We start from the raw sequence: 25092 nt of genomic DNA, 5'->3' as shown, positions 1-25092 counted from the left end.
TCCCTGATGAGTCTCTCCCTGTTCCTGTTTACCAAGCAGAGATCATCTAGTGGGGAAACAGAGGCTGTGAGATGTGCTGACAATTCACCATGAAACAGAACCACGTATTGGAGGGAGAGAGGACAAGAGTTCAGTGCTTCAAATACAGCTAAGGTTGAACTGTTACAAACAGCACTAGGATAAAAGCCTGAGTTATTTGTGGCAGCTCAGGAACAGAGGAGTCACAGGCATTTCTGCCAATCTGCTCATCTGAGGAATGCTGGAAGCAAGCCATCCACAGATTTACGGAGAGGTTTGGACAGGAAGGGACCTTGGGACATTCTTTCTTCATCCTTCTGCCCAAAGCATAACTCTGAAACTTCTATCCGTCAGCAGACTGAAGGCTCCCCCAGGCAAATTTGATGAGGGAGATGCCAGTGCCTCTTCAGGCATCCTGTTTGGGTGCACAACCATTTTCACAAAGGAAAATTCATTCTTATGTCCAGCTGGCATTTCCCTTGCCACAACTTGTGACCCACTGCCTCTTGTCCTTTTGTTCCAGTTGACAACGCTCAGGAGACAAGCACATATTGGTTCAGGAATTAACCATGGGCAAATCTTAAAACAAAACTGTCAACAACACTTTGAATGGAACTGAGGGTTGCTGCTCCCAGCTCAGGCCATGCCTTTAGTGACTTGTCTTCAATTAATAAAGGGAACCCTGAAAAGTAGTCCTCAATTTAAAGAGAAAAAAAAGGAGCACTTTCTGACACTGATGTCAACAGATTAAATCATCATCCATTATTTTCTGGCCAGCTTTCCACTAGTTATTTCCCTGAACCAGCTCACCATAGAACAGGGTAGCAAGTCTGTCTGAATGAGGGAAGGAGTAGAAACACAGCAAATACAAGGGCAGAATCCCACAGCCCTGGCATGTATCTTCCCAAAGTGCTGCGGAACCAACCCCTGTGTGCTCAGCACAGACAAGGAGGTGACAAGAGGGCTGGGACTAGAGACTGCAAACTAAGTTCTCCTCTGCTCTCCAAGCATAAGAACCTTGGAAATCTCCCCCCTCAAGAAGTAGAAACAGATCAGATTTGTTCCATGTTACCTAGAAACCTTGTCAAGACAATTTTTCAATGGTATCCTGGTAGCATCCCCTCTCCCAGAAAAAAAACAAAACAAAACTGCACAAAAAACAAACCCAGTAAATAAACATGACCTCTTATCAATTAAGACTAAATGCACCAGGATAAAAAACAGCCACCATTCAACTCAAAGTAAGCTTGAATCATGCTTGAATCATTCCTCTCAAAGGACTGTGGTTTTATCTCATGAGCAGTGGAATATCCAAAGCTAAGAAAAGCTGATCAATCTTAAGTTTCCTACACAGACCAAACGGACTTTTTGGATATTGTACTTGCTTTGAAATATCCACCAGTAAATGACTGCCAATGCTGATACAGAAAAGCCCACTGATGGCAAAGGCAGAGTTTTCATAAAACATTATGTTTGCTTCTTTAACAAAAGCACCTTGCTGGGGAAGGTGCATTAAGGCACAGGGGAGACAAGGCAGTCCAAAAGAGGAAGTTTTTTTACCAGCTGTGGCAGGGCAAAGCAACTTGTGTCTGTGCTGCTGCAGTCCCTCCCTCCTCCCCTGTGCTGGCTCTGGGGTGAGCACAGGAGTTCTCAGCCTGGAAAACAGGGGGAGGCAAGGATGTGTGCTTTGACTGCTAGGATATGATGTGGTGGGAGAAAACAGGAGAGAACCGGAGCATACTGGTTTTAAATTCCCTTAGTCCAATGAAAAACAGGGGAGAAGTTAAAAAGGTGGTCCTGACAACTGAGTCGTCTCCATAGCTCAGGTTTCTCTCCCACAGTGACATCACCAATCCAAAATGGAACTGCCTGATGCCAATTCAAGCCTCTTATCAAGCATGTCACACACAGAGGCAACATCCCTTGGCAGGCTGCAAAAAGGCATTTTGTGAGCTTTGGGATTCTCACTTCTCCATTAAGAGCCACTGGGAGCTTCTATCCCATTTCTTATCTGAAACTTTTGATTCTGCTGTTTATTAGCAAGTGGCAGTATCTAACCAGAGTACAGAGCCCTAAACTAATAATGCTGAGCACAGAAAGACAACAGCTTTCAGCAAAATCAGACTCAACACTTCCTGAAATTCACTTTACCAAAGCCGTTCCTAAGTCTAGTTTCAAAACCAAATCACTCACATTTTAAACCTAAATGTGAAATGCCATCACAAACTCCAGAAAGAGATACACAGGGACTAACTTCACATCCATACCTCACTACCTCAGACAAATAACCAGCTCTAGGGCAGAGACTGAAATATCCATTCTGAAAACAAGCTTAGGATTCCTCTTCCCCTCCCCTTGCTGAAGGGCTTCCAGTGTTGTTTCTAGGGACAGGCTTTGCCACTTACACTGCTTGAAAACTTCATTCCCTCAATCCTTTCTTTAGATGTCTGGACCTTTAATCCTTTAAACTGAAGTCACCATGATGGAATAAACACTGGGGAGCCTCCTCAGAAGGGATCTCTGCCACAGTTCACTGCTACAACACACTGAGCCTCCAGCAGGAACAATTCAAACTATTAAAGGTGAGATACACAAAAGCACCTTCTCAAGTAACAGCCAGGCAGCAGCTACAGTGGAAATTCACAACCACAAATCCCCAGAACCACCCTGTGTAAGATAAAAGGTGGATCTGTCTCTACCAGCAAAAGAAAAACAAGGCACAGGAATGGCTGAGACATCAGAGAGGCTCTCAAAGCCTCACCACTGCCCTGCTCTCAGATCAGAGATATCAGCAGCTCCTGCTCAGGCTGTTGTATTAAAACACATGGTTCTGTCTCTTTGGAATTATTCCTGGAAAGTCACTGTAATTACAGGACACAATAAAAACAACAGATCATTAACACACAAAAATCTGATCTTGGAAAAACAAGCAGAAAATTCTGTTATCTCCCTTTAAGATTGATCTAGACTGCAGTAAGGATTAAGTGCTGTTCAGTGACCTTTTGTAATGTGATTTCTTTGGAAAACTATCTTGAAGCTCACTGCAAATTATTTCAGTTTTAGCAGTTACATAAACCAATCAAGGGCTGTGTTTCAAAACAGCAAGCAGTTAATAGCCAGGTCAGTGAAATGAAGGAATAAGGATGGTCTTCTCCCTGCATTTATAAGAAATTCAGCCCAGCATCCACCTTTGCAGACAACCTAGTAATTATCAAGGGCCTAAATGCAGCACAACCCAAGATCCTTCACAAGTCCCTTTACAAGTAGGCCACTCCTCAGTTCAACAATGACAGCAAAAAAACTATAGCAAATTGTCACTTTCATTTGGTTTTTAGTAGGAACATCTGCTGCTCTTCCCCACAACCATTAAACTGGTCAGAGTTCAAATGTCATACTTGAAGGACTGGATTAATAAATTACACCAAATCCCTCCTCCTGTGTGGCTTTCCCTTCCAGATAATATTCCTGCCATATTCATCCTTTAACAATGAACAATGCCAGGGCCATCCACACAGAGCAGACTGACACTTTCATAGTCAGTAAAAATTAAACCCATGTTAACAAGAGAACACCAGACCTTGTTAGAAATACCCCTTTATTGCTTTCCCCAGCACTCCAGTACTCCTCACCACAGCAACACCACTGCAGTAGTCCAAAATTAAGCTCAAGGTTCCTCCCTTCTGCTTCACTTCATTTCTGAGGCATCACAATTCCAGAAATCAGAGTGACCAGACCTTGCCAGCAAGAAGAAAACCTATTTTAATTAATATTGCACCAGACCTCCAGTTTACTGAATTCTTTACAAGTGCCCATCTCCAAGAGCTCAGGACCCAGCTGTGCCAGTGCCTCTGCTTCCAGGGCATTCCACCTCATTTACATCCATTCATCAGGAGGACAAAACCTGCCCATGCTGTGCCTGCCTGCTGCACCCAGAAGCCACGGGACCTCACACCCTTCCGGAAAGGAGGCCAGAGTCCAGCAGAGCTGCCAGACACACATCCCCAGCCACTGAGCTGCAATGAGGCACTTACCCATCTCTACCTTTACTGACGATCTTCACTTCAAAGTAATAAATGCCACAGGCTGCAGGGATGGGGTGAGTGGCCCTGACCGAGGCAGCATCTTTGTGATTTTTACCGTGACCTAAGAAAGAACAGAAATGTAAGTACGGAGGGGATCTGGCTTCTCACACATCCTGATCTAAAACCTCACTACCTGAAGCCAGAAGAGATGCTTCTACACTGAGCCAGCCATTTAAAGCACACTTTCCAGAAAACCAGAATATACAACCCTGCACTGCCACCAAGAACAATTCCTACAGCACAAGCATTTCAGTTTTCCCTTTGTTTTCACTATGAAGTTTTTGAGAAAGACTCTCACTACCACCTCTCCCCCTCCCCACAGACATAATCTGAAGACCAATGTACACAGACAGAAGACAAAAATGATTACACAAGAGGGGAATGACATCAGTGTTTACTAGCCAGGCAGGAAAAGGAATAATCAGCTCTCCGCTGGGTGGGTAGGGAGAACAGCTCCAATAGCGAGCAAGGAAAACATCGCACTACAAGCCTGTGAGCAGCTATTTGGTGTAAACCCGAGGAGCCGAAGCCCCAGTTACGCAGCGTGTCGGAGCCATCCGACCCCTGAGCCGGGTTTTAAGCAGGATGACAGAGTAAACAGACGGTCTAGCTGCACCGGGCCCGGGCGAGCGACACTGCACAGCGTTATATAAGGCCACACACTCCGCCGAGGAGAGCCCCCGGCTCCCCAGCGCCTCCGCTCCCGAGCAGCCCAGCCGGGGCTCCGGGCCAAGCAGGCGCCCCGCCACCGGAGCTCGGCACCGCCCGCCCCGCGCTGCTCACGGCGTCCCTGCCCCGGGGCCGCCGGACCCGCTGCCGGCTCAGCCCGCACGCGGCGGGCCCCGCGGAGCGGCCGGGCCGAGGGCCACGCCGGGGCCGTCCTGCTCCCGGCCGAGGCCGAACCCGGCGCCGCCGCCCCAGCCCGGCACCTTTGTAGTGGACGCGCAGGTTGCCCTGCGAGAGGCCGATGTAGTTGTACTTGTCCTTGGGGCTCCAGGAGCGCGGCAGCGGCGTCTCGTCCTGGTTGACGGCGGGGTAGAGGCGGCGGAGGCGCCGGCTGAGCTCCTGCTCCTCGGGCGGTCCCGGCGGCGCCGAGTCCCCGCCGTGCGGGCTCCCCGCGCCCGCCTCCGCCATCTTGGACCCGCTTTGTGTCAGCGGGCGGGGAGCGAGGCCCGGCCGCGGCCGGCAGCCAATGGGCTGCGAGCGTGCCCACAATGGGGCCGCGCCGCCCGACGGGAAGCGCAGTCCCCGTCAAACCCGCCCGCTCGCCGCTGGCTTTCACCGAGACTACAATTCCCTAGAGGCGGAGCATGCAAAGCCCCGTCCCCCCCTTCGGCGCGCTGTACGCTGGGAACCGTGTCCCCGTTCCGCTCTGCTCCCATCAGTGCCGTAGGGCACGAGACTCCCACTCCCAGAGTGCTCCGCGGCAGCTCGGAACCCAAGGGCCGCCCAGCGCTTGCAGGCGCCCGCCGGCCGCCTCCGCTCACGGGCCGGTTTCGGCCGCCGCGCCGAGCCCGCGCGTCAGGCGCTGCGTGGGCAGCTATGGCGGCGTGCGAGGAGGTCCTGCGGGCGTGGTCGTTGCCGTAGCGACGGGTAAACGGAGCGCGCGCGCCACGGCGGGCCCGCGGCGGAGGAACGAACCGAGCGCGGCCACGGCGCTCCGGCAAAGCCCGGCAGCGGGGAGCACCGGCGGCTCTGGGCTGCGAGGGCACGGATGAGACACCCCGGCTGACCCGCTGCTGCTCGCAAAGGCTCCTTTGGCTCTCAGCAGGATCCATATGGCTACACAGTCTTTGAAGGCGTTTATATAAATAAGTTTTGAGAATACACTACAAAAAAGTGTATTCCTGCTGTGAAGCCACAGCCAGCAGGAAGAAAAACAAGATCCTTGAGCAGACTTATACTATGAGTTCGTTCCTCTGTATATGACACGTAATTCCATGTTTCCACTCTTTCCATGGCTGCAGAGCAATAAACAGGCCCTTGTCATCATTCCACAGCCATGACTGTCAAAAGAACAACTGGAGACCTACTTAAGGCAAGAGCTGCCTTCTCTTGAGCCGCAACTGAAGTTACAGCTCTGACACACGGTGCTCATGACAGAATGATCCTCTCTCTTCCTTAAGAATATTTTTATAGTTATATATTTAGACTTGATATATATACACTACATATATAGTTACGATATATATATTTAGGTATCTGTACAAGCCAGTTTGATACAGAAAGTTACAACCTCTGAGACTCCACACTGCCAAACTGCTTGGGAAACACCCAAAGGAAAAGGCTCCAGTGAGTTGGAGAATCCCTGGGGAACAACACCCAAACCCAAGGTCAGCCCAATAGTGTGACAAGCAGCAGGTGCAAAGCACTGTCTTCTTCCATTCCTCCCTTTGGGAAGCTGCACCTTTTTGTGAAAAGTGAACTCGGACACACAGTGGAGAAGGGAATCCCATCCATGCAGGATGTGCAGACACTGCTCCCAGCAGAGCTTCTCAAAGAACCCCTTTCTTTCTAACACTTCAGTCACACTGTATCAGCAAAAAATGCTTTTTGTTGTATTAATGGAATTATGTTTAAATAAACGCCTTGCAAAGTGCCTGCCCTTTGGATTCCCATTGCCTGTTGAAGAGATTTTAACTCTATCGGCCATTATGTCCTTCGGTGTTGTGCAAAACCTGTTTAACTTCCAGTTCCTGCTGTTAAAAGAGCTGGGTTGGATTTCCAGGAGTCCCTACAAATTGTGCCATTTGGCTGTTGTTTGAGGAAGATCTATTGCACACACAGCATAACCCAGAGAGGAGGATCCATACTTGCAGAAGGATTTAAGACAGCCTCAGGTTGGGGGGGAAACTACTCGTGTCATAGTGACTCTTCAGAAAGACACTGAAGAGATATCCATCAATATCCATCTCCATCCCTCTGAAACTGGTACATGTGACAGGCATTCTTTCCCAGCTTCTGAACTGTTCTACAAAGTCACAGTCCTTGCCCCACTTTGCTGTGTCAGATCTCATTCCTAGTGTGGTTTAGGCTCCCTGGAAGCAGTACAATCATACACAGAAGTTTTGCTTTGTTTCCCTGTGTGAGGAGCACAGCATGGACCAGCTCCTCCATGCAGCAACTGCCTGTATAGAAACACCAGTGGAAAACAAAGGGGGGCACCATGGCTCTCACTGGGAGCAGAGCCACAGAAACCACACAGGTGTGTCAAACACACACCTGGTCGGCAAGAAGAGCACCAACACAACTAAATGCCTGCTAAGAACATTTTGGACACCACAATGCAGGAGCCTCTCAGCACACTGGCATCACACAAAATACATGTAACGTTTTATTTATCAGATCTGTACAAATATTCAAAGGTAACATACAAAAATATGGATAGTCAAATGACTTGTAACAAAAGCTGGTGAGACCCAGCAGGCAGGTGTGGTGGCCACAGCACAACCTGCCTCCACTTGGGAGAACATCCAGCAGTCGTTGCCTGACTGGTTATGTGTGGAAAAGCATCACCTGGAGCAGTGACATGGAACAACCCACAGCCAGCTCCTGAGAGCAGGCCACCTTCCCACCCACAGGGGCCAGCCCTGCACCTTCACTTCCTTGGGATCACTTTATTTCCACTCACTGCAATTGGAATCAGGAGCTTCCGGTACTCCAGAGGGAGGTAACGCTCTATCAGCACGTTCAGTGGCATCCTGTCTGTCACCAGCCCTTGCCTTTGTCCAAACAGAGAGAAGAAACAAGAGCTGTTAGTGAAATGTGTTTCCATTTGATATCAAAGTTTTCTTGCAGGGATGTTTTTTGCATTTAAGAGCTGAAATGCTCTGGCTGCTTGTGACAAACAGCTCCAGACTCGTGTTTGCAGGTAGCTTCTCAGCTCCTGTGCATGGTGCAATGCCAGGATTGCCCACACAGCAGAGCAGACAGACCCAGAGGGTTCCTGCACAGCAGCTTCCCACAGAGCTTCCCACTGTTTACCGTGGGGATATTCATCTATATTGATCAGGACCAAAGTAGAGGCTCATTGCTTTTTAAATTCACAATCCACCTACCACGGGATAAATTCTACCATTTGAAGACATGCACAGAATGTTGTGAGAGAAGGAAATAGCTCAGTACCCAGATTTTTTTACAGTCACAACGCAGAGGTGGTTGGCATTTGCCAATTGTGTAGGCCATGGAGTTTTCCTGTACACCATTTAGCTGACTGGCCTGAAAAAAAACAGCATCTCCCAGTTTTGTTGAAAGAAAAAAAAAAAGGGCAACATTTATTCACACTTTCTGTGTGGAAGGAACAGAAATGCTGTTCTTATGCATGAGCCAGCAACAATTCCTGATCTCTTTATGAGGCAGTAAAAAGGCATAAAGACAACTAGAACAAGGTGAAATGACAGTACACAGAATTCTCAAACCAGTACAATCAACCCATCGTGCCTCCTGGCCTGTTCATACCAACCTCAGCACACACCTGTGAGGTGGAAAAAATGAAGTCTCTGGATCAAGACAGCAACAGATTATTCTTTTTAAGCAGCAGCACCACCTCACCAAAGAGGCCTATGCAAAGCCTTGGTGACACATGCAAAGTGTCATCAGCTGTGCCCTGTACTGTCCCCCAGGTGACTTTAACATCACATTTGAAACTCTTCCAGTGCAGATTAAGAACAACAACCCAGAGTAACGACTTTAAATGAAAAGTATTGGATTGCTTTAGGCCTCATTGAGTTTTACAGAGGGCTTCCAAGCCAAGAATAAATCCCTTGTGTTGTGGTCACAGAACAAAGTAAATTCAGGCAGGAGATGGGGCAGCTGCAAGTGTCCAGAGGACAGAACACCAGTGAAGCAGCTCTGAGAACAGCTCTTCCAGGCATGTTGCTGTTAGGAGAAACCAGCCCTGCCCACCCAGACTGGGAGCTCCTTCTCCTGCTCTGGAGAGGAACTGCCAGTTTGGATCCCAAGTATCAGCTTGTGCAGCAGCAGGAAGAGGTGTATTTTCTTTGGAAGAACAAGTAACCAAAACAGTCAGCAGGACATGTGAAAATGCTCACAGTGTCAGTTGCAGATGATGTGAGCAAAGAGATCACTTGAGGATGGTAACAGTGCAGCCCAGCCTACCTCTTAGCATTTCTCTGCTTTTTCTACACATTTCCCAGACATTACTGCTTCACCCTTACACAAATCCCTCTCCTTTTGATTTGTCAGATGACTCCTTGCACTCACAACCCCTCACTACCTCCTCTTGCCCCTCCACCATCACCATCACTGAGAGGTGCAACCCAAGTCCAGGGATGCCTCCTGGAACAGAAGTAGCCTCACACAGAGTAAATACAGATCCCACACGTACTATGCAAACACTGCTGGTGCACATTCTGGCAACAACCAGGTGTTACTGGGCTATCAAAGCACCACCAAACACTACTGCAGGTTAGTAACAACCCTTCCATTACCTTCTCATGAGGACTTCCAGGTCAGCTGCCTCCACTGTCTTCCTCCCTGCATGGTGGGCGTAAGTTTCCAGATCATTGCTCAGCTGCTTGAAGTACTTCTCAGAGCTGAGGGGGGAAATCAAATCAGACTCTGGAGCGTGTGAACACCAGCTACTCACTTCTGCAGGGCAAGCTACACTAGAGCTGCTTGTTGTGCAGGTCACAGCCTGCCAGGGAAAGCTGGGGGAGAAGAAACTCTCCAGCCCACAAACAAAGCTTGGCTTCTCAGCCCAGGCTCCCTGGAAACTTCACTGCCAAGACAGCTGTGAAACAGCTGCATGTCTGAAAACCAGAACCCTCCCCAAACTTCCCACACATGCAGGAACAGGGGTAGACAGCAGTGACAGAGAAATCAGCACTGAGATTCAGACAGTGGTTGCTGCAGTGGCACTGTTCAAAAAATACACAGATTTTACTCGTGAAGGTAAGAAGGTCTAAGGTTTCAAAAAGCTGACAAACCTGGATTCCAGGGGAACACTGCACACCCTTCACTGTGCCCAGCATGATGACCATTGTCCAGCCATCCTGCCCATGGAAACTGATAATGACAAGACTGACTGCTACAATTTGCTGGGACAAAACTCAGACACTCCTGCAAGGCTGCACTGATCAGATACCCACATGGCAGCCCAAAACACTTTGCACATTTCTGCCCATTTTTATCAGGCCTCCCAAGACTCTTTCCAGCTGAAGAGAGAGGGCTGTCAGCTTGTCAGCAGTACTCCCAACAGGTTTATTACTTCAGAAGAGAAAAGAAAGTAAAAAACCCTCAATACTAAAAACAATGAAAGAAAAGTTTGTTGCTACGTACCATTTTTCAACAACTTTGAATGCATCTCTGGTCATTGGCATTTTAGCAAAATGTCTGAATATCTCCCTTATCAAACTCCTTGGTACTTGAGGCTCACGTGGTTTCCTCTGGGATGTTCCTGATCTCATTGGAACTGTCTTGGGCTGCAGCTGCTGCAGGGCAGACCTTTGAGGAAAACTGAAAATTCATACATTGAATGAACAAGGGAGAGGCAGAAAACACCAGGCTGAGTTCAGAGAAACCCTAAATTGAACTGGAAGGGACAAGAACTGCCTTGAACTCTTCATTCTTTCTCCCTCCCAATTCTTCAAAACTCTCATGCCTACACAGGGCAGTTTGCAAACAGTTCATGTGGCATCATGGCCTTGAAAGAAGCAATCCAGGCTCAAGTTCACTCGATTCCAAAGTGTTCATGTAACACACTGCCAGCAAATTGGAGTTCTCTCCAATACATGCCCGCAGCTTCCACAGCATCCCTGCAGTATTCCCTTTCTAGTAGTGCACAAAGTCTGAGGCACCACAGGTCACGTCTGCATCTGTGGACAGGGGAGGCTGCTCTGCAGGGAATCCTTCCACACTATTAAGAACTTCAATGGGGGCTTTTTCTGCTGGGTTGTGGGGTTCCCCCACCTCCCCCCTTAAGTCTTAAGTACTAAAGGAAATTACAATTGCCTTCCCTTCTAAATTAAGAAAAATAGTAACATGGAAGAGTTAAGTGAAATCCAGGGATTCATTCAGTACATAATTGGAAAACAACAGAAAAAAACTAGAACCTCAGGCTAACACATGCAAAAACCCCAGAGAGAGTGTGTGGATCACCCGACTCTCTCCAGTCCACACATATGTGGGCACAAGAATTTTGTCTTCTTGTTTATTGCTTTGAAGTCATGGGCTAGAAAATTCTTCCTGTTCCCTAGGACCTACCACTAGTGCTTCTGATGAAGCATAGAGCTTCAACAAATTTCTAGTCAAGAGGGTGCAAGCATTAACTAATTTGGAGTAATGCAGTGGACAGGTTCACTTTCTGCCTCTACCAGAGTTCCATTTTAGTCAGCACATGGCAACTGCACACAGCTTTAGGCTTCTGCAGTCAATACAACTATGTCATCCAATGTGATCAGTGTCTTGCCATCCATAATTCACCCTCCTCTGCAAGGGCCTCTGCATCCCACACTGCAGTCTATGGTTCCAGAGTGGTTTATCAACTGGAAAACTTCTAGGAAAAGTTTTGACCTTCAGCACGAGAAGATATTACAAGAACGTGCATTGGAATGCCTTAAGGCATCGACCTGCTCTAGAAGAGCACTGACATTGATTCAATTCCCTCTTCACTCAGCTGCTACAGCAGTGAAAAAACCAAAGACTTCAGCATTGCTCCCTCCTCACGGCAGCTGCCAGAGCAGCTGACAAAGCTGGGTCTGCTCTGCCCTCAGCTCCACTTCTGCCAGGCCACTGCTGGATGTGGCTTAGGCTTACCTGGGAGCATCAGGTTCTGCAACACGTGGCGTTGACACCAGGAGGTTGGAGGCTGGAGCACGGACAAATGCAGGAGTCTTCATGGAAACCTCTGGGAAAAAAAAATATTTGAGGAACTGAAGTTTCTTTCCAGAACTCCTGGAGCAGGCAGTGCTGCCACAGCAGACAGAAACCCAGCCAGCTCCCCACATGCCTGGTCCTGGTCACACTGCCTGTGTCCCCACAGCACCCTGAGCCAGCACAGCTGCTGGCTGCTGCAATGCCACCCCCTCTCCCCCCACACAGGCTGGTGGCTCCCCTTGGCCCAGGTGGCTGGGCAGGCTACAGGGACACACACTCAGGACCAGGCTGCAGGGGCCAATAGCTGGGTTAACTCAGGTTGCCACAAAGCTGCAGCTTTTTTAACCAGAGAGAATCTCAAAGTCTACAAGCTACCTCTGTCATCTTGCTAAGCCACTGGCAAATTCTCCTGAACAAAGGGACAAGCTGAGCTACAGGATCACATTACAAGGGCCAGACTATTAACTTCTCCCTGTCTGTAGATTTTCATAACTCCCTCCAGGCAAGACTCCTGTTATCAGCATCTCACCTGTCCTCCTCTATGAACCCATAGCAGTTTCCTCCAAGTCTAACCTGCACTTGCTTTAACTTCACTCTTGAACTTCTTCACTTCATAACAAGTGAGAGCAGGAAAGAGAACAGTGTTAACAGAAATGCTGAGCAGCTTCCTTACCTTGACTTGCAGAACGTTCAGTTTTATCCTCAGCAGACTCTTCCACTGAGCTATTGAACTCTAGCATGATAGCCTGGTCCTGTAGTTCATCTTCTTGTTCATCAGTTTCATTGAATGGAATCACCTCAGGTTTATGACATGAGGAAAAGGCATGAGAGTGCCTGCCCAGACTTTCAGCTCCAATGCCTCTGGTAATCTCACGTTCTAGATTTCCAAAACAGGGAGGTATAAAAAGCACTGAAACAAATACCTTTGCCTGATTCTGGAACATCCACTAGTATATTTTAGTCAAAGATACCTGCTGTAACTATACATTTCTGAACACTACTGCCAACACAATCTTGGTTTCCCTTTAAATAAAATGCAGTCTTCACGCTTAAAAACATCAAATTGGTTTGATATTTCCCCAGTAATAAGCCCAGGATCCAGAAAACAAAGGAAGTTAACAAAGGAAATAAACAAAGGAGTCTCTCTTAGCACTGATGCCAGTCATGCAGCATGAGAGCACTCTGGCACTACAGAAAGCTGTCAGCATTAAAGGTGTCCTCACCAGCTCCAGGAGAGCCATGGGCTCCAACGCTGCCTTCTGCCAGTTCCTCTCCTGCTGAAGGAGCCATTTCTGTTTCAACTCTGCTGTCCCGTGCTGCAGTTATCTGCAATTCTGCTTTTTCAGACAGTTTCTTCTCTAAACGTTCAGAATATCCAGCACTTGCACCATGTCCTGCAGCTATTCTATCATACATTTTATCTACAAAAAAAACCCCAACCAACCACCAGCACATCGTTTAACCACCATTGGAATTTATTTGTGATAAATAAACTCAGCCATAAGCTGTAAATGAGAAAAACAGATGCAGTTCCTTTTACAGCTGAGAAATGCCCAACTTTTCCAGTGTTTGCTTCCCAGCCTCCTAATGAGGAGCACATCAGATCCCGATGAAGGAATTTTACTTACAGTAAGCAGAGCTCCTTCAGATCTGCCATCTCTGTGGCCATTTTCAATTTTGGTGATTGTGTAAAAGACCAATTCCTTTTCCTTTAAATCTAACAATAGCTGGGGTTTGTGCTCAGATTCTCCTTCTCATTTCCTCTGTTTTTCTGAATAAACAGTTTTGTAAGAGATAGATTCCATTATAGAGAGAAGAAAGCCTAGAGTGGTTTTAACAATCCGAGACAAGCCTCTGGCAGGCAGGATAGGAAATATACAGACACATGACTTGCTTGTGTTTAAAAACCTGAGCTACTGACTCAAGTATTCCTTTTTCCTTTACACTAGACATATAGTCCACATATCTGTTACTATGTATCTCAGTTAGCAGAAACCCACACAGGCAGCTACTTTGAGGAAACTGGGCACTCTCATAATGCTGTCACTTACTGAAGGGCTTGGAAATCTTGACTGAATCCAGAATCAAAAGCTATCTAACTGCACTTTTACCATCCTCTCCAGTGTGGGACCTGTACTTGGGACCCAGAAGCCCAAGTGAAGGACACAAGGCAATCTGCCCAAAGGTGGTGCAAAAATTAGTTTTAATTCCACTAACCAGAATATTGGGCTGCCTACATCAACACAGGCTAAAGTGAAGTGAAGTATTAACCAGCTTAGATTAGCCAGACATATTCCTTCCTTGATAAGAGAGAGCTTTTCATCTTTCCTATGGGAAGTACTACAGACCTGCCAAAACTTATTATTACGTTTTTACCAAAATTTATTCCACTTCCAGTAGCGGCCCACTTTTAGAAAGCTTGTCTGGAAATGTCCAAGTGTCTCTGCTATGACTTGAATTAAATTATTTCCAGCATCTACTGCACAATTAAGTCTTATTTTACTCTGCAAGTCACCTGAAAAACTGTTTAAATCAGATTATACTCCATTCCCTTTCTACAATGAAGGTATTTCTTACCCTCTTGGAAAATCTTTTCCTGTTCCACTCCATTCACTGTATTAATCATCTCTTCTTCTGTATCGCTTATTTCTAGGTCTTCAATTATATGGAAGACAATTTCTCTCAAAGACATGCTGGAAACATTTAGAGTGACTGGGGATCCAAAATATTTACTTGAACTTGTGTAGAACAGAGAGGAGCTCCATCTATAAACACCTAGAATAGATCATTACTGTGTCTCCTGGCAGCTTTTTGAATTTTCTTTTAGCTTTCCTGGTATATAAAAAAATCAACCGAGGGAGAAGACACACAAGAAACACTTATGTGTATTCCAAGCATGTTAGGGAGTTTGCATTGAATCTTAGAAACCAGCTGGAAAAATCCTTGCAACTGTTTTTCAGTTGACCCTGAGGAATAACACCACCAGAACCCTTCTGTGGTAGAGCATAATTATGTCACAATTAACTTCTGACATTAATGCCTTACTAACTTCGGCATCTTAAAAATCTGATCACTTCCCCTCACCTTCCTCTTTTTATCCAGTCCCCTATTCCACATCCTCCCTACTTTGCATTATCTATCCCTTTATCCTAAAAATACCTGCCAGTGAAGCTCCTCTGCGCAATGAACCTTTTTCTGTTGATTCCTTCTCTTGTCCTTTCAAAACTACTCTTGCCTGGTCCAAAAAGTATGAGGAAAAGGTGGTCCCATTTACACATCCAGGACAAGGCATGGGAAATGAATACCAAGGAGAGGCACCAGGGAAAACAGGAATAATAGGAATTGCAAAGCATAGGTACAGAGTGAGCAGGGAGGGGACTGCCTCTGTCCAAACATTTTTAAGGCCCTGGAGACAGTGAGGAGACTGGCTGTGACAAGTAAGTGACCATACCACAGTGAAGGTCTGGACAAGGACTTCCAGAGATTCCTTCCAAGTCTGTCTGCAGCATGTGCCACATATTATCTCCTTATTTTTTGTGACCAATTTAGAGTGCCCACTTCTGAGCTCTCAGAGCAAAAGAGAGATTGACACAGTGGAGAGTCCAGCAAAGGCCCACCATGACTGAAGGGAGTGAAGCATCTCTCCTAGAAGGAAAAACTGAGAGAGCTGGGACTGTTCAGCCTAGAGAAGGCTTGGGACAGATCCTTCCAATATAGACACGTGTCTGAAAGCAGGGTGTAAGGCAGACAGAGCCAGACTCTTTCCAGTGATGCCCAGTGCCAGGAGAAAAGGCAACTGGCACAGACCAGAACATGGGAGGCTCCATCTGAATATAAGGAAGAGAATTGGCAGTCATTACCCTTGGAGACTCGTAAAAGCCACTTAGAAAGGGTTCTGGACAACCTGCTCTGTGTGGCCCTGCCAGAGCAGAGAGGTTGGAGAAAATAACCTTGAGGTCCCTTTCTACCTCAACCACTCTTTGAGTTCAGGTAATACCTGCTAAGCCTAAGCCTTAAACCACAGTACTCACTGCAAACCATCTCCTCTTCAGAGAAAGAAATCTCTGCCATTGGGTTACTCTGATGGGAATGATCCTGCTTTTCTTCTTGCTGTTTTGCAGGAGTTTCTGGAGATACATCAGTCATTCTCTCAACATGCTCACGATCAAGGTTTGAGCTCTTGGAGCTTCTTTGGGTCCTTCTCTCATTTGTGCTCACACTAGACACCAGGCCCTCCAACCTTGTTTTCTCTTGATCTGCATCAGAAATCAGGCTCCTTTGTGCTGAAGTTTTTGAATCTGACAGCTGGGGTTCAAGAGTAGAAGATTTATTTTGGTTCTGTTCATCCAGCTGGGACTGAACAAAGAGCTCTGTGCTATTCATCATCATTTCTGCATCACTTGTCAGGATGCTTGTTCGAATCCCAGATGCAGATTGTGAGTCCACAAGATAGTTCTGTCCTGATGAGAATGTTTTAGAACAAATTTTATGTGAAAAACTGTTCAAGGTCATAGGGACATACTTTACCACCAGGACCCATGTAATTCACGATTTAAGTCATTCAACCAAATTCTACTCCTCCTCAACAGATCAAACATTGAAACTGTATGACCACACTTCTGTGCCCACAGCTCTGCCTACCAAACCAGTAGAGACTTCAGTACCCACCAGTGAAGATGATCCCAAACAATTCCTGTGGTTTAAACAACCACACTGGGCAAAGCACATATTTAAGTACATAGAATCAAATGAACTACCAAGACAGAATCTCATTCTAATCTTGCTTCCCAAATCCCACTCTACTACTGTGAATGTGTTCAGTGAATTTTAAATTCTAAATTTTATGTTCTAAAATACCGTGCTTCAACAAATGCTTCTAAAATGTAAAGAATGTATCCCTTTAATGTAAGGCCCTGCCTCCCAAAAGAGAAATAACACCACAAAAGTAACCTTTGCTCTTCAGCATGTTCTGTTCCACTCTGCCTTCAAACTCTTGCATGTCAACTGCCTTGTGGATTTTTCGCCTCCGCATCAAGCCCCTCTTTTCAACGGTGTCTGGGGCCAGCAAGGAACCCAGAGACATACGAAGGGATCTGTAAAAAGAAGGAAGAAATTGTCAAAATCACACACTCCACTCTTACCCCCAGAATACAGACATGATGGCACTAACAGTGACACATTTCACAGAACTAGGAGAAATCTCCCCAAAAACCCCTTGAAGATTATATGTCAGTCTTTAAATGAATTGTTCGTTTTCATACTATCACCCAACATCAGGACATGTATCACAGAGATCAGGAAGCAGGCTGTTTTACAGTCTCCCTGAGACAGTGCAACACTGCAGCTGACAAAAAGGTTGGAAATTTAAAAAACCTTAAATAACAAAAAAACTGGGGAAAACAAATGTTTGAGAGTAAAGACATACTCTAGATAACAATGGGGTGGTAAGAGGACTTCCCAATAAGTTTAAGAATCTACTAAGTATCAATACTCTCAGCAAAGTACAGCTACCAACACACTGAGTATTTTAAGATGAGAGCTGACAGCAACACCAAAAGCATAGGAAAAGATGTTTCTCACTGTAGGTGTTTTGCACCCTGAAGACTGACCATGCTCAGTCCCTCCTGTCCCTCTCTACAGGCAACCTGATTAAAATAATGTGCTGACTTTGACTAGGGTCATTTCAAAGTACACAGGCAACACCAGAAAGTAAGTTCACTAAAAAGCTTTTAAAGTCCAGAAAATACTGCATAGATGCAACTGATGGGATAAAGCCATTAACAGGCAGGGTTAATATTCTAAGGGATATTGTGTACTGATTTAACTGCTTGAAGCACAAGAATGAAAGGAAAAAAGGAATGATCCTGACAAGTATAAAGAGGAGCAATAGTAGCAATACAAGTTAGACCAATCCAGACACACAGTGCAGAGCCCCTCTGCTGATGGAATCTGAAGGTGTTGCACCACACACCTTTTGATTTTCAGAAATCAAACACCTTCAAATTCTATCAGCAGAAGGGCAGATAACTGTGTTATTGATAACTCTAACACAGGTCTTTAACATGAACCCAGGTATCTGCACTGCCCTTCACGACTTCAGATGTGATCATACATAGGACAGACAGAAGTTAAGACATTTTAGGTTAAACTCACCGAGTCATAATTGTGCTGTCCAACGTTGACTGAGCTAGAAAAAGTTGATCACACATTAGTTGAGAAATTACCCTTTGCATAACTGGCTATGGAAACATCCCAATGGATCTTCCTCATTTCAGAGCCAGTCATGCTACAATCCTCAAACATCATACTTCGGTGCAAACAGAATTAGGTAACAGGGTCACCTTACTATTTCTTGTCTACGTTTCAGAATTGCATATTAGAAATCTAATAAATGATTTCTGAAAGGGTAAGAAAATAGTTATTTCAATAAAAATTTAACATGGCATAATTTTAATTTTACCACATTGACAACAAGATGTTAGACCTTGGTCACAACCACCCTTCAGTAACCTAACCCAAACACATCTGGAGCTTTAGAAACACAGATTACTATTTCACAGACACTTCATGAAACTGGAACTCAAACCCGCTCTGCTCACAAAGAACTTTATTTTATGTAATTGCAATGGAAAGTATACAGCTGCTTGCATTTTAAAGTTTCTAGAAGTGAGAAGACAGGGATTGCTTCCTCTGGAGACACTTCAAAACTCAAAAAGCACCAATTTGCAAAGGTAGTCAAAAAATAATATATAGTAGTGAAAGAGCCTAGAACTTGGCTTAAAAAGGTTTATTTCAAATTTGATAGGATGGGGACTTTTACTTTCTCCATTATCCTCTTTGCATGAGAAATTGCTATCTGGATTCCAAACCTGCAACTGCCCAACTGGGCACTCCTGACAACTGAGCTGAGCAGGTGAGAACCTGACAGCAAATGCAACACTGAGCAAGGTAATTCTTGACAAGAGCCTTACCTTGGTACTGGGGAAGTCGTCTCTCTGCTGCTCTCGCAAATTCAGAAATGCTCAGTTTCTTTCTCTTCTTTTTCATGTGGAACACAGTGATAGGTATGTCCTCAGGAGCAACATCTGGCAGCTGCAATTCCCCCCTGCCAAAACAAACCAAGCTGGAGAGGCATTTCTGATAATCCCACTGGACAAGATGCAGTTCTGATCACTCAAACACAAGCAGAGAAGTCCTGCTCCCCCATCTCACCACAGGAACTGCAGCTATACCTGGTAGTGTAATAAAAGTGTAAATTATAAAAAAAATACTCTACTTACATGCTGGAAGCCCTCTTAGATGGGACTTCTGAATGAACTTCTTGTATGTTTTCATGGTAAGATATCCGAGGTGCCAGTGGTGAAACTGGGGGTTCTGCCAAAAAACCAGAACATTTCCATTCCACAATTCAATAAAGCAAGAGCACCAAAATGCAGCAGTGTCACATCTACACTATAGACTGTAAATAACATTTACTAACAGGTTAAAATAAAGACCTAGTGAAAACTGTTTGGGTTCTACTCCTGGGAAGGCTGGTAGTGACAAAGCCAGTGGTGGTGACAGATGGCAGCACGGGTGTACCCTGCACTGCAGCAAAATGTGCCTCTACAACTCACACCTGATTCTACAGCCAAAAGCAGCACCAGGATAGGAAAACCAAGTGAATAGGATTTTTAAAAGGATTTTCAAAGCTATGATTTCACCAGTGCAAGGCCTGCTATCAGGCAGTTTTATTCACGTGCCCTGGAGTGATAAATTACTGTTACATAAATCAGTCATAGAACAATCTGACTTCTGTTCCGTGTAACAGGGAAAGAATAACGGGCTACCAAAGAACACCCTCTTTTTTCTCAGCTGCACAAAAACATCGTCTTTCTGTTCTCAGTTCTCCTGGAAAAAAAAAAAAAAGACACTTACGGCTCTGCATGACTCTCTTGAGCATAAGCCGTGGTGTGCCATTTCTGAGATCAGGGAAAGTCTCTGCCAGTCTCTGCTTCGCCAAAGGGCTTCTGACAGATTTATTCTTATTTTCTACACTCAGTCCAGTCTAGAGAGAAATCAAGAGACAAGCATTTCAAAACGAGTATTTTCATTATTAAAGACGCCAACATCAAAAGCATCCGCCACCCATACTCTAACAACAATCCGAGCAAGCCGGTAAGAAATTTCTCACAAATTCCTAAGAAAAACTGCGGGTGTTGGCTTTTTGACAAAGGTGGCGCTTTCCGTGTAGACGAGAGACAATTCAGCTCGAGGTATCTATCATCCAGGTGGGTTCCAGCACTAAACCCTCTTGTGGACGAAATCCAGAGTGGCGTCAGAGCACAGCCGCGACCTAAACCCGCCGAGCTGCGGGCTACTCGGCGAGCGCCCAAGTCAGGGGTTTCGGCTCATTTTCCACGTTTAAAGCCGAACAAGCGGGAGGGAGCGGCCTCCACTCCTGCTTCAGAGGTCTCGTTTCCGTCTCAAACCGAGAGCGAGCGGGCGAGCGGCACCGGGCGAGTCCCGGGGTACGGTCGATCCCAACAGCGACTCTCTTTTCCTCCCCTCTTTTTTTTTTTTTTTTTTTTTTTTTCCCTTATCTTCCCTCCTGCCCGCCCTCCTAGAACCCTCGAGGCACCTGGGCCGCCGCCCGCGCATTGTGGCGGCCGCTGCGCCTGGGGCCGGCCCTGCTCCGGGACCGCCGGTCAGCCATGTTGGATCCGGTAACGGCCGCACGCCTCCCGCGTCTCGCCGCCTCTCGCGAGACGTGCGCGCGCGCCGGGAGGGTCCGCGGCGCAGTGTGGGGCGGGTAGTTCCGCCGGCGGCGCGGTGCATTGTGGTCCGCGTAGTTCCGGGGCGGCGGCGGCGGCGACGGCGAGAGGCCGCGCGGGCCTTGTGGGAGCTGTAGTTCGGCGGGGCCGCTCGCCCCGCTCGCCGCGGGTGTCCCCCCGCCCCGCGAGGCCATGCCGGGCTTCACCTGCTGCGTACCGGGCTGCTACAACAACTCGCACCGCGACAAGGCGCTGCACTTCTACACCTTCCCCAAGGACGAGGAGCTGCGACGCCTCTGGCTCAAGAACGTCTCCCGAGCGGGCGTCAGCGGCTGCTTCAGCACCTTCCAGCCCACCACGGGCCACCGCGTCTGCAGCGAGCACTTCCAGGGCGGCCGCAAGTCCTACCTGGTGCGGGTCCCCACCATCTTCCCGCTGCGCGGCGTCAACGAGCGCAAGGCTCAGCGGGCCCGGCGCCCCCGCCCCGCCGCCGCTGCCGCCGCCGCCGCCCCGCAGGGCCCCGCGGCCGCCGCCGAGGCCCCTGCAGGGGGCGCGGCCGAGGACGTGAAGCCCATCGACCTGACGGTGCAGGTGGAGCTCGGGGCCGCCGCCACCATCGGGCCCAGCCCCGTGCGGCTGCCGGTGCCGGTACCGGCGGCGGCGGCGGCGGGGGAGGAGAGCCCGGTGGAGGGCGGCCCTCCCGATCACTCGTACTCGCTGTCGTCGGGCACCACGTCGGAGGAGCTGCTGAGGAAGCTGAACGAGCAGCGCGACATCATCGCGCTGCTGGAGGTGAAGATGAAGGAGATGAAGGGCAGCATCCGCCGCCTGCGCCTGGCCGAGGCCCAGCTCCGCGAGGAGATCCGCGAGAAGGACCGGCTGCTCCACGCTGCCAGCGCCGGCACCCGCAAGCGCCATGGCCTCTGAGGGCTGCTGGGGCCCGGCCCGGCGCGGAGCTCTCCATCCCGGAGCCTCCGCCGCCCTCGGTGCGGTGCCGGGCAGAGCAGAGATGGGATGGACCGCGGCCCCTCAGCGCCCGGCTCAGCACACAACACAGCAGCCCCCGGCTGGGCAAGGCCTCGCCATCGGATTCCCCTGCCTGGACTGGATCAGCTCGGTGCCCAGCCCCGTCATCGCCCCGACGTTATCTCCGGTGTCACCTCACCGGGCCCATCGAACCCGCTGTGTGCGGTGTCAGAACGCGCTGCTCGTAGCGTGGATGGGACCCGAGTCGTTACTAAGTGGACGTAGGGTATCAGTTTTCAACAAATAAACTCGCTCTGTGTCAAGTGAGGTAACAGCAACACTACCCTGGAGAAGGCGTGTCCCACTGCCGTGGGCACTGTGCCCATCATAGGAATGGTCGGTGATGTCGGGTTCAGCCTCGCTCAGTGGAGGAAAGCTTTAGAAACCCTCTCAGGGTGATGTGTTTCTTCAGTAAATTACTGATGCCATAAAAGACTGCTGTTCCTAGTGTGACAGAAGCCCCAGATTAAAGAGTGTTCTTGTACTGTGTAGTTTCTGCTTTCTCTGCAGCGTGTGTGTATTGGTTACAGATGTCTCGATGCTCTCCACACCAGTAAGGATTACAGTCTGGTACAAAGAGCACGGTGGCATTTAACAGCTGTAGTTTATCTCATTGGCTTAAGACTCCCTCTAATGAAATGGAGGCTTTGTAACACATTGGAATTCTAATCCTTGGCTTTTGTTCAGAGAACCAGGATGAAGCAAAAGTGACTTTACCTGCAGTGGTTGCAAACCTCTCCTGTCTAATCCTAAACTAGTTGGCATGACTAATAACCTGTACATTAGGCAAGACCATACTAAAACCTGCTTGTGTGTTCTAAACCAAGATTTAAGAGTATTGTAACAAATCTGTGTGGAATGGTTGTGTAGTTTCTGTTTCTAGCCAGCATCAGTCCCTTCACTTTCTGCAACAGGAAACCAAATCAGCATTGGCTGGAGAGAGGGTGGAGTGAGGGTAGCAAAGCCACGGGTTTGGCTTGGTAATGCACATCCAGCCTGGCTGGTGGAACAGATCCCTCAGCAGTTTGGAGGAGGAGAAGGGGAGTGTCTGGTACCCCAGCACAGCTCCATGTCAATGGGCAATGACAATGGATGTGGAGAACAAAAGGCACTTTTGAGAGCAAAAGGCACTTCACCACAGTGTGCCCATATTCACCTTGGAGGGAAGAATTCCCAGATGTTCCCTGGGTCTGTGAGATCCTTCTGGAACTGGAATGCATTGTACTCAGTAGATTGGGATGTCACTTTTACTAAATTTTATAGGGGTATTTTCTAAATGTAAAAAAGTATCTTTAGTTTGAAATTATGTAATCCTTGTAACACTGGCTAATGTAACTGTACAACCATCAGCTTCAACACTGTATACAAACAAAAGAGCGTGGTGGGGTTTTGTAGCCCGAGGTTTCTCTGTAGATCCTGAAGCCAGTTTAGCTGCAGGTTGTCTCAGCCTGCTATGTGATGCATGGGTCATTTTTTTTTTAACGTGTGTGCCAAGTTGGATGGTCATCTGTAAGGATACTACATGTCTATCTGTGTACTAAGTCCTTCCCATTACTTCAGTTTAATTTATTCTCCAATCTGAAATGTAGCTCTCCAGCTCTGTGCTATACTGATTTTTCTGCAAGTCAAGTTAGCAGAAATGTTTTTGTTTGGTTGGTTTGGCTTGTTGTTTTGGATTTGGTTTTGGGTTTTCTTTTTTGTAGGACAAGCAGATACCTGCTCCACCATGGGATCTGACATATGTGATTGGTCCAGCAGCTCTAGATGCTCCCATCAAGACAGAAGGCAGCACAACATCCCTCCTTGCAAACGAGGCTGGTTGTGCATCTGAGCTTGTTGAGAATGTGCATGTCGTGACAGTCATGGTACTTTTTCTACCATTGGGATGCACTTCAGGATGTTCAGCCCTTCAGCCTTGCTGGACTGGTTACCTGCTGGACTGTTTGACTTCTCCAGGTTACACTGAGGTGCTAACATGCTTAATTTTAATAAAGTATATTTTGTTTTCTTACATTTCCTGTCTCCTTGTGGTTTATATGTCTATTTCTGAAAGGCTTGTGGCTGTAGCTTTGTCTAATCTTTTGTAACATCTTTTTTCCTGTTGTGAGCAGCACAGCTGGAGCAGTGGAAATATCTTTACATTCATGTCAGGTGAGGAGGAGGAGTTTGAGTTCAATTCTCCCTGTGCAGAGGTTGGAGCCATTTTCACGAGCAGTCAGTCACAGGGTGCTCTCTGTGAAACCAGGAGGGATTTGAGCAGGGAGCCAGGCTTCCCACAGTTCTTCCCCCAGCATTACTCTCCTGTCTAATGCCTGGTGGAGGAAGGAGACGGCATGGCCTCCCATGAACCAGCCTAGTGCAGGGAAGAGCTTGCCTGTGCTCTTACAACTTGTAATTCCACATGCCAAAGCTCCTGGTTTCAGATTGGTTTAGAACTATTAGTCTCAAGAAAATGTATGCAGCAAAACGTTTCAGCTGTGCCTCAACCATCACATTTTTGGGTGGAACCCGGAATGTTAAACAGCTGCAGGATGGCGAGGTGATTGTCCCCCTCTGCTCTGTGCTGGTGCAGCCTCACCTCGGGCTCTGGGAGCAGATTTGGGCACCGTAGCACAAGAAGTACCCAGAGCTGTGACAGAGCGTCCAAAGGAGACCATGAGGATAGTGAAGGATCTAGAGGAGAAGCCATGTGAGGAGCGGCTGAGGGCACTTGTCTTGTTCAGTGTGGAAAAGAGGATACTGACAGCAGAGCTCGTTGTAGGCTGCAGCTTCCTCAGGAGGAGAAGCACCGATGATGGCTGCTCTCTGTGACCAGTGAGAGGATCCGAGGCTGAAGCTGTGCTAGGGGAAGTTTAGGCTAGATGTTAGCGAAGGATTCTCCACGCAGAGGGTGGTCGGGCTTTGGGAAGAGTTCCCGGGGAGGCGCTCGCAGCCCCGGTCCGGCGGAGCTCACGGAACTTTTGCACAAGGCCCTCAAGTGTAGCACGGGCCGTAAGGAACGCGAAGCGGTGTCAGGATGGCCGAGCGGTCTAAGGCGCTGCGTTCAGGTCGCAGTCTCCCCTGGAGGCGTGGGTTCGAATCCCACTTCTGACAGCACGTATTTTTTTGCCGGTATTAATTAGTCAAACGGTTTTAACTGCGCGCTTTTGGTCGGTTTTTTTTGGCGTTTTTTTTTTTTTTTTTTTTAATTCGTGCTCCCACCCACCTTCCCCAGCTAAAAGAGGCCGCCGGGCGGCGCAAAAGATGCTGTCAGAAGTGGGATTCGAACCCACGCCTCCAGGGGAGACTGCGACCTGAACGCAGCGCCTTAGACCGCTCGGCCATCCTGACCTGCCGCTCAAGCACGCCCTGCAGCCGCGTGCCATGGCAGATGCCAG

The 25092-nt window shown here is 47.8% G+C and overlaps 3 protein-coding genes and 2 non-coding genes across 9 annotated transcripts in view; 2 read left to right on the top strand and 3 right to left on the bottom strand.

Annotated features, from left to right (window-relative positions):
• The window catches only part of RANBP10 (RAN binding protein 10), a 67754-nt gene extending 62429 nt beyond the window's left edge, over positions 1 to 5325 (bottom strand). Inside the window, exons 1-2 of one of the 3 annotated variants that reach the window (XM_062499882.1) lie at positions 5030 to 5325; positions 4050 to 4161 (exon numbers count right to left, since the gene is read on the bottom strand). In XM_062499882.1, coding sequence (XP_062355866.1) covers positions 4050 to 4161; positions 5030 to 5234 — 317 coding nt within the window. In that variant the 5' untranslated portion in view covers positions 5235 to 5325. Of the gene's footprint in view, positions 1 to 4049; positions 4162 to 4470; positions 4567 to 5029 lie in introns of those variants that run through there. The other 2 variants (XM_062499881.1, XM_062499888.1) reach the window with 2 other exon arrangements.
• A 2086-nt stretch (positions 5326 to 7411) lies between these two features.
• Positions 7412 to 20997, bottom strand: CENPT (centromere protein T). Of its 3 annotated transcripts, none has more exons than XM_062500338.1 (13): positions 20907 to 20997; positions 19854 to 19983; positions 19217 to 19310; positions 18908 to 19041; positions 18090 to 18123; positions 16887 to 17029; positions 15968 to 16396; positions 13160 to 13357; positions 12610 to 12813; positions 11877 to 11967; positions 10401 to 10577; positions 9551 to 9655; positions 7412 to 7822 (listed from the first exon to the last, which is right to left on the bottom strand). In XM_062500338.1, the coding sequence occupies exons 2-13, from the start codon at positions 19876 to 19878 to the stop codon at positions 7699 to 7701; spliced, it is 1758 nt and encodes a 585-aa protein (XP_062356322.1). In that variant the 5' UTR covers positions 19879 to 19983; positions 20907 to 20997; the 3' UTR covers positions 7412 to 7698. The 3 variants fall into 3 exon arrangements, with proteins under 3 accessions (XP_062356322.1, XP_062356321.1, XP_062356320.1); XM_062500337.1 differs by having other exon boundaries at positions 20896 to 20949; XM_062500336.1 differs by lacking the exon at positions 20907 to 20997 and adding an exon at positions 20557 to 20883 and having other exon boundaries at positions 10401 to 10565; positions 13160 to 13336.
• On the top strand, positions 20882 to 23728 carry THAP11 (THAP domain containing 11). The gene has a single exon (XM_062500340.1). It carries the CDS (start codon positions 20882 to 20884, stop codon positions 21614 to 21616), a length of 735 nt encoding a protein of 244 aa, XP_062356324.1. The 3' UTR covers positions 21617 to 23728.
• A 997-nt stretch (positions 23729 to 24725) lies between these two features.
• On the top strand, positions 24726 to 24808 carry TRNAL-CAG (transfer RNA leucine (anticodon CAG)). Its single transcript has one exon. It is a non-coding gene; the product is annotated as a tRNA-Leu (tRNA).
• A 154-nt stretch (positions 24809 to 24962) lies between these two features.
• Positions 24963 to 25045, bottom strand: TRNAL-CAG (transfer RNA leucine (anticodon CAG)). Its single transcript has one exon. It is a non-coding gene; the product is annotated as a tRNA-Leu (tRNA).
• Positions 25046 to 25092: the final 47 nt, after the last annotated feature.

This window comes from Cinclus cinclus, chromosome 11 (assembly GCF_963662255.1).
Source record: "Cinclus cinclus chromosome 11, bCinCin1.1, whole genome shotgun sequence".
Classification (NCBI taxonomy): Eukaryota; Metazoa; Chordata; class Aves; order Passeriformes; family Cinclidae; genus Cinclus; species Cinclus cinclus.
This window is presented reverse-complemented; position numbering and strand designations above follow the sequence as displayed.